The sequence below is a fragment of the Drosophila kikkawai genome, chromosome 3R (genome assembly GCF_030179895.1).
Source record: "Drosophila kikkawai strain 14028-0561.14 chromosome 3R, DkikHiC1v2, whole genome shotgun sequence".
Taxonomy (NCBI): Eukaryota; Metazoa; Arthropoda; class Insecta; order Diptera; family Drosophilidae; genus Drosophila; species Drosophila kikkawai.
Window position 1 is genome coordinate 28999976 of NC_091731.1, and position 8809 is coordinate 29008784.

Consider the following 8809-nt stretch of genomic DNA (forward strand, 5'->3'; position numbering starts at 1 on the left):
AAGACGTAATACCAGTGACGTTAAAAGGTGACTGCGACTTAAGTATAAAACGAACATATTAATATTTAATAATCCTGATTAAGAGCTTAAAAATATATTTTTTATTAATTGTATTCTTTCGATTTTACAGGGCCATAGCTACATTTTCCTGTTAGACCAAAATTAGCTTATTATTTAAGCCATTTTTAACCAAACAAGAAGAGGTGAGAACAGCCCTGACTCAATTTATTTTGAAAAACCAATGCCGCCTGCCTCTGCAGATTCAACGATTCTGCACATTATTGGAATGTCTTCTCTTTGTGTGCCATGATTGTGGGATGACTTCAAAGTTTGTCGAATGAAATCGTTTTTGAATTTTTTCCACTTGCGAGTCTTGAGGAATTGTTGGAACAGGGCTTCCCGCGACGGGATCATGCACTCCAGATAGAATAGCCGGCGCTCCCAGATATTGCCAGGGTTCTGCTTGTGCTCCATTAGAAAAAATCTGGGCAATGTCAGGCACTGAACCGTTGTCCTGGCCATTATTACGCGATGCTTCATCTGCTCTCCCAAGCCGAAGATTCCTCCAAATGAAATAGATCCCACGTCGATGAAGCGGCTCTCAATAACTGGTTTCTGCAATTAAATTGGCATTATAAAATAAATAATAAAAAACAATATAAGCTAAGAATATTGCAAAAATACTGATAAGGAACTATTATCTCCGGAGACTTACGGTTACACCTTCTCTACTCGAGGAAGAACTCGATGATAATTTTAATCTGATGTCACTTTCATCGGACTCGGAATCTTGAAGATTTAAATGTGATGCCGGGAAAGGGGCTGTGACATCAAATTTAGGCCCATCGTCTTCAGCATCGCCTTTTTCATTATATTTAACATCATTTTTGTCATTATCTTCGACCTCATCATCAAATGTCCATTCCCCCCAATAATCTTCATAATGATCATCACCATTTTCTTCTTTAAAATCCTGATCTTTGTCTGAAGACCTCCGAGACACCCGCGACATGCGAGACATCCGAGATTTTTTAGAAGCGAAATTCGAAGTGCGTTGCTCCATCATCTCTTTCATCAAACCGCATGACTTCTCTATATCTAGCAAATTCATTTTACGCATCTGTCAAATTATAAAATAATGTCAAATCAAAAGAAGGAAGGAAACTAACTTTCAGAAGCCGAAATTTGTATACCCTGTACACCCTTGCATGAGACTGAATCAAAAATCGATCATAACTAAGCCAGAATTCTAATAATTTCAATTCAGAAAGCTTTAGTTACTATTGTTTTTAGGTTAACAAACTTTTGAAAAACCTTTAGAAAAACTCACCAATTGCTTGACGGAATTCGGATCACTGTCGGAGGAACTGGAACTGGATTCCACAAGGCGACTAATTTCCGCTTGTGAAGCAGTTTCGTCTTTACGTTTACTTAGGGCGGAATATTGGGATTTCACGCCTTGTCTAAGCATTCTCGAAGTTTCGTCTTCATGTGCGGCCATGAGCCGGAAAACTCGTTTACCTTTTTTCATCGTGACCTAAATGATATAATCTTTGTAGAATGGATATATATAGTGGATAGGATAACTCACCGCCATATTTAGGCACTGCAATATGAGACATTCTCCACTGAGCACAAAGTGGACCTCTGTCAGGGAACCCGCATCCTCGGCATAAATAGTATCTAGCGGACTGTACTGCTTAAGAGTCCCAAGTCGGCAGGCTTCCACGATCTGCAGAAATATGTATTAATTTACATTGAAGTTTCATTCAAATCTTTTCAAGGAACACAATTGCATTTGAAATTTGATGTCCATCTTTTATGTTTAGGGATAACTTTCTTCTTCCACTTGCCTGATCTTTGTCCAGAAAATCAAAATAATCCAGAGCCTTGAGGGCTCGCTTCTTCTCGTCCCAGGCCTTCGTCATATAAGGACTGAGAATCTCCGCAAAGTCATAGTCGAAGAGGACCAGTAGCTCGCAGTAGGCTGCGAGGTGCAAAGTGAAGCGTTCAATAGCTGGGACTCACTTGAAATGGGCACATTGTGGAACTTGGAGCTACTGGAGGCACCGATGGCACTACTAGTGGCACTGGTGGCGTGCATCTGTTTTTGAAAGATTGCCAGCACGAGGAGTAACGAGGAGCACAAGCAACTGAACACAACACAACACAAACAGCCGAAAAAATCAGTGCGCCAAAGGAAGGCGGGTGTTGTTTCGGGCCAACCTATATTCGTTGGAATACGAATACCTGCCTCGGGGAGCTGGCACGTGACGGACTTGGACTTGGAGTCGAAGCCGGGGCGGAGGGCCGGGGTATTTTGTTATTCATTTTGATTGAATCGAATTAGGACTTAACGTTGTTTATTGCTGATTAAATTGGTGGGTACAGGCAATCGCAAATGAAGCAACAAAACACAACAAATTCCCAAAAACACACAGTGCTATGTATAAATAAATCGCGTGATTGGGCTATGTATTTCCCATTTATTTCGACATGAGCCGCAAATGTTGCAGTTTACCTAATTCACTTTCTTATCAAACTTAAGTGCGATAAAATTGGAAGTGGAACGAAATGATTTCTAGATTTATTTTTAAATGGAATAAACCAAAACAGGGAGAGAGACTGAATGTTGACCTGAGCTAAAGAATTTGCAGTTGTCAAATAAATCAAACTAGGGCTATCAGTATGAGGCCAAAGAAACCTCAGGTTAATAAACAGTTTAATAGATTACAAATTAAACAAATAAATATAGATTCTACCTATATACAAATAATTCATTAGAAATACTCACTTGATGCCTTGAAGGTGTGTGTTCTCAAACAACCTTCCAAAAGTTCAACTTCGCCTATCACGTCTCCTGGACCGAAAATGCCCTCCACCAGTTCGTTGCCCTAATTTTAAAGGGAAGATTATATACAATTTAAACAACTCCTAGATAAAATCCTTACTTTACTATCAATGCCCTTAATCATCCGGACTTCGCCCACCACAATGAAAAATACGGTTATGGGAAAATCCGACTTACTAATAATACAACGTCCAGGAGTTATGGGCAGCAGCCTAATCACTGGAACTAAGCGGGCACGCAGTTTCTAAAAAGGATTTTCTTCAGATCTTTGATAATACAAACTTTGTAACAAAATTTACTGGATTAAGTTGTTCAAAGCAAATGAGCGTAGCGAACAAGGAACACAATTTCCTTCTTTCCGGAATTGTGCGAGACTTATGCGGAGTCCGAATTATAGCTTTTTCCTTAAGTTCATACATGACATAATATATATGTTATGTTTATTTTTATTTGTATTTTTTAATATTAATTACCGCCACAGTAAGAAATCCGGACTTGTGCTTCGATCGCACCCGCATGGATATATTTTTCTTGACATTACGCGAAACAGCGCGTTCGTCATCATTTTCATATTCAATCCACGGATTGTTTAGGCTTATGTTGCGGACCACTTTCTTGAACAGCGCCTTGAGACTGTAAATCCTTTTTTTCTCCACAGTGTCCCTGGTGCGCTTATACATTTCCTCGAGTGTACACGGAAAAGCCCCAACACAAAGGGAATTAAAAGCAAAACAAAGTGTTTTATGAATAGATTATTTATTTTGAAATATTTCGTGACGGGCACTGAGAAAATATAAAGGCTTAAAAACAGAAAAGTTTATATAATTAATAAATTTAAAATTTAACCCTTAATCAGAGATGGTTATTTTAAAACTGCCGCCAAAAGGGCAGCAACAATCGTTGCCATAGTTTTTGTTCACTAGCAACCACCATTTCTATTGGATTTCTGGTATTTTTAACAAACTGGGCACACTGTAATGCTCCAACTGGATTGCAAATAAGAAAAAGTGAATAAGTCTAATTTGGAAAAGGAAACTGTTAAACTTTAAATGTTTTTCAATGCGCAAGGAAGTGATCCTATATTAATTAATTAATTACAAAAATGTTCTAAATAAATCTGGATCCAGCGAGGAAATAGCTAAATTGGCAACGCTGCATGCGCAGATCGAGATTTAAAAAGGTTGTTTTAAATAAGTCGCTTGTACTTGTTCCTACTTTAAAATAGCACTTGGCTTCGGCTAAAAATGGACGCTAAGGTGGAGGACAGTGCTCCGGAGCTGGTGGAAGCTGACAGCAAAGTGAGTTTTTGGCAAATTCGAGGCATTTTTCGATGAACAAATGAAAACTTTCTCTTTTTTTCAGTTGGCAAAATCAACAGAGGAGAATCATGAGAAACCATCACTTAGCATTGGATTGCTGCCAATTATGATCTTCCTGGCCGCCACGGTGACCACAGCGGTGGTGGTGGAGCTGTTGCCACATGCCAACAGCAGGTTTTTCCCCTGGCTACCGCCGGATGCTGCGGAAGATCAGCTAAAAGCCGCGCCCACATACGCCATCTTCGGCCGAAGTCCCACAGAGGAGCACCTAGTGCACGTGGTGAATGTGCTGCAGAGTTTTGGATATAAGCGAGTGGACGTGAACGAGAGTTGGAACCTTCTATGGGCCCACGATTACCCCTTCCTCACGCACCCAAGCCTGAAGAGTCTCGGCCAGAATCAGGTGGTAAACCACTTTCCGGGCTGTGGGTACCTCACCAACAAGGTGGACCTGTGCACCACACAGCTGCCATTTTTGCCACGCGCCTTTCGTCTGCCGGCACAGCGGCAGGAGTTCCTGGACTACGCCCGCGACAATCCGCAGGCTCTCTTTGTCCAAAAGCACAATGAACACAGGCACATCAAGGTGCGAGAGCCGGCGGACATTGCCTTCGGCTCCAACGACTCCTTTGTGCAGGAGTTCGTGCAGCGACCCTTTCTCGTGGATGGCCACAAGTTCGACATAGGCGTCTATGTGGTCATAACCTCCGTCAATCCTCTGCGAGCTTATATCTACACGGGGGACGTGCTCTTCCGATACTGCCCCGTGAAGTACTATCCCTTTGACGCCGAGAATGTGGACAAATATATCGTGGGCGACGACTACCTGCCCACCTGGGAGGTTCCCTCGCTGAGGAAGTTCTACAATCGCTTCGGCGGCAGCATGCGTACCGTCTTCGAAGCCTACGTAAGGGATCAGGGCATGGATCCTTCAAAGATTTGGCCTCAAGTGGAGCACATAGTCCGCTCAACGATAGCGGCCAAGGAGAACGACATTGTCAATATTCTGCGCTCCTACAGGACGCACAACTTCTTCGATTTGATGCGATTCGACCTGTTCATCGATGAGGATTTGAAGGTTTACCTCATGGAGGCCAACATGTCGCCGAATCTCTCCTCGGCACACTTCAAGCCCAACTCTCTGCTGTACGAACAGGTTCTGTACAGCGTCTTCAATCTGGTGGGAATTCGTCCTCTCAAGGCAACAGGTGGCACTTTGTAAGCTTAATTATATCTCTTAATATATTGAAAATTTATTTTCTTAAATGTTAATTCATTTCAGATTAAGTGAGAGCAGCGAAATGCTTACAGCTGACAAAAACTTGGCCACCGATTTGAATAAATGCGCTGCCCACGACTGCGATAAGTCCTGCAACAAGGACGAGTGTGACCTCTGCCTGGCCTGCCTCAGTGGATCGGAGTATAAAATGCTGCAGCAAGCCCATCAGGAGCACCTGCATCGCATCGACATGAAGCGTCTTTTCCCGAAACCAATTGTAGGAATAATATAACATTTAAATATAATTTCTTACTAAAACATATATATACTTTTTTTAGCTCGACCTGCAGCGCTTCAATCTGGCCGAGGAAACCACAAACATGACCAAGAAAAACGCTTGGATGGCCCAGTGGTTCTACAACAAATGCCTATATGATGCTACCTGGTGTACTTAGATTTAAATCAATATTTATGTAAATATGAATCTTGACCGCAAAGCCTTGAATGCTCAGCATTAGAAAATTGGCCACCGATTGTACTTAGTTGAAAACATATTTTTATATATATATATATATATGGCCATACAGTCATTATTTAGTGCAAATTGGTAGTAATATTAGTAGTTAAGTGAAGAACGAGTTGTGCTCTTAGATGCCTTAAATGACAAGGATAATGTGTTCAAATTTCAATAAAATCCCGTCCTTTAAATAATTTAACCTAAATCTAAGCTAAGAAAAACCAATTCGAAATGTAGTTAGTTAAAAATTAAAGTACAATTTTAAAAATTAATTCGGCTGTTTTTGATCAAAAATATATATATTGTTTATAGGGCCTTCATTACCCTGAAACCCTGACTAAAATTATAATATCCTTCAGAGGTATAAAAATCGATGCTATGTGCTTATAAAATACTTATAGAACACATGAACCCCATCTAAATGATTTAATAAACTAAAATACCCCCTCTAATTCCATTACAAAATAACAGATTAACACCATCAATGATCAAACTCGTTCGCTGCGTTGCGTTGCGGCAGGTCATTGTCCATTTTACTCGAAACACCACCAGACGCAGGCTCCAATGAGCACTGGAGTTGTCGCCAGCGTCCTCGGATGGCGACATTGGCGGCTTGGCGATGGCAGAACAGAACGTTAAAGCGATGCCGGCTCTCCGCTCGGCTCGGCTCGGCTCATTTCTGCAGTGGTTTCGCGATGGCCAGCGTACACTTATTGCAAACCGATAAGACGCGAGATATGTCAATGTCAACATAAACATAAGCAGCGGAATAAATACACATGGGCAGTGGCAATCAATGCCGCTCTCCGGCGACCTCGTCGCAACCCGGGCTCCATAATCGGAGCTACACGAGGAAATGTCAGGTTTGATAAAATATTGGCCAGCACACATTCTTACTCAGGGAAGTCGTCGCCGGGACTCGGCGAGGGAAGTTGCGAGGCGGCAGCGGGGAGACAAGACTGGCGGCGGAGCCCCAGAGTCCGATAGAATAGATGGATGCCTGGACCCGAGTCCCGTCTTGAGCTTTTTTGTCGAAATGGAGATGGAGATGAAGACGGCGACGAAGACGCTTTGTCGGCAATTACTTGTGGCGGTGTGAAGCGATGGATTTATTGCTCCAACAGCTAATCAACCAGCTGAATTTATCGCTGACTTCATTCGACATTTAGAGTCTCCATACGCCATAGTCCGATACTTGGAGCTGTGCATTAGTTGTGATTGCGATGAGATGAGGCCGAGCCGCCAAGCCAAGACGAGTGTCATGGGAAAATAAAAAGCGCGGCTCAAAAAAGGGACACCAATCACCAATCAACGGGCGGCCGATGGACTGATAGGTGCAAATTGCTGCTTTGATAAAATGTGATTCCCCCGAGTCCGAATCAGTGGCTTAACAAGCAGGAAGCTGGAAAACGAAACTGAATATGTTTGGTTAAAAGCTTGTTCTCCAGAATATTACTTCAATCTTATCACTTGGGATCTTTGCTTCTAAACTGAATCCCCAGAAGCGGCTGCCCATATAATTTGTTTGTTTTCTTAGGCATTGAACCCATAAATATCTGAATTTCTTAATGTAGCAATTAAAATGGAATCACTGCAAGGTATCGGATTCTACGCTCTCCGCTTGTGTGAACTGAACTTCGGTACTTGAAAGGCATTTGAGCTTCCGTTTAACGGTTAGACTGCTCCACTCCACTCCGCTCCAGTCCACAGTGGTCTGCACGAGTCCGCTCCTCTGCTCCGCATACCGGCCATAAACAACTTTTTCTCGGTTTCGGCTGCGGTGCCATCGTTCCGTAATTAATAGCGGCTCATGCGTGGCAATTTAAATAGCCGCTAATTGTAACCACCGTCAAACAAAACCAGTTAAAATGCCAGGAAATGGCCACCGTGCAGAAGGCAGCGCCATAGCCATCGCCATCGCCATCGTGAGCGCCACATAGCCATGGTGCAGCCACATCTCCATATAGCCAGCAGCAGAAGCAGCTGCCGCCGCTCGCACTCCCCTGAAATTTGTAATTCTGCTCTTAATGCCGGCGCATATTTCATTTGCATCTCGGCCTGGCCCAAACCGGAGGCCAGCTACCAAGAAGCTTAGGCAGGCAGTGGCGCAAATGAAGTACTCCGCAGGATGCTAATATGCGACCATGAGCCGAGCTTGGTACTGGTTCATTATTTTTTTTTGCTCATTTTCGTGCTCATACTTAACACCAACTCGCACTAAGCTCTATATTGGGCGGGTTTTGGCTTTAACTTGGCCCGGCCCGGCCTGACTTGGCTTGGCTTTGGTTTCGGTTCAAGTATGCAAATTCCCTGGACTCTGGACATCTGTTCTTCTTAAGGTCGTTACCTTGATGACACCACCGTTACTCGAGAGGAGGATCCCATTATTTTTCATTTCTCATCGTAACCTGATCTGTGTACTTAAGTTTCCATTAAAAAACTGATTACTTTTACGCATGTATTTCCTCGGGAAGTCAAGATTTTTTCTTTAATAGCGCACTTGTACTTGTTTGCATTAAGTCGATAAGAAAAAGTGTTCAGATACTCTTGAGGTAGAAACTTTGTCGGACACGCTGACATCCTTATTAATTTAGTGTCCAAGATAAGGTTAGCCTAACCAGTTGGGTAGAGAACAAGGGCAAGAGGATCCCACGACAAATCCTCAGCTGTGGTAACCTGAAACCGAAAAAGTATGAAAAATACCGTAAGCGATACAAAACATCTTTGAAATTCCTCTTTTATGGCAGAGACGCTTTTCCCACAACTTTAATTTAATGTTGAAATAGCAAAATTACAGCTCAATTAATTAGACTGAATTGAGGAATTCGTATCGGAAGGCCTGCTATCCTAATTAAAGTCCTGCGGCCTTATAAGAATTTTATAAGAACAACTTTGTTTTAAGT

The 8809-nt window shown here is 42.5% G+C and overlaps 2 protein-coding genes across 2 annotated transcripts; one reads left to right on the forward strand and one right to left on the reverse strand.

Moving 5' to 3' along the window:
• Positions 1 to 58: 58 nt before the first annotated feature.
• LOC108071394 (uncharacterized) lies at positions 59 to 3632 on the reverse strand. The gene is made up of 9 exons (XM_017162137.3): positions 3325 to 3632; positions 3151 to 3255; positions 2952 to 3095; positions 2795 to 2894; positions 1854 to 1987; positions 1592 to 1732; positions 1331 to 1537; positions 716 to 1120; positions 59 to 615 (listed from the first exon to the last, which is right to left on the reverse strand). Exons 1-9 carry the CDS (start codon positions 3529 to 3531, stop codon positions 226 to 228), a joined length of 1833 nt encoding a protein of 610 aa, XP_017017626.1. The 5' UTR covers positions 3532 to 3632; the 3' UTR covers positions 59 to 225.
• Positions 3633 to 3841: 209 nt separating this feature from the next.
• TTLL15 (tubulin tyrosine ligase-like 15) lies at positions 3842 to 6178 on the forward strand. Its single transcript, XM_017162230.3, has 4 exons — positions 3842 to 4149; positions 4214 to 5388; positions 5453 to 5666; positions 5728 to 6178. Exons 1-4 carry the CDS (start codon positions 4096 to 4098, stop codon positions 5842 to 5844), a joined length of 1560 nt encoding a protein of 519 aa, XP_017017719.1. The 5' UTR covers positions 3842 to 4095; the 3' UTR covers positions 5845 to 6178.
• The last annotated feature ends 2631 nt before the right edge of the window (positions 6179 to 8809 follow it).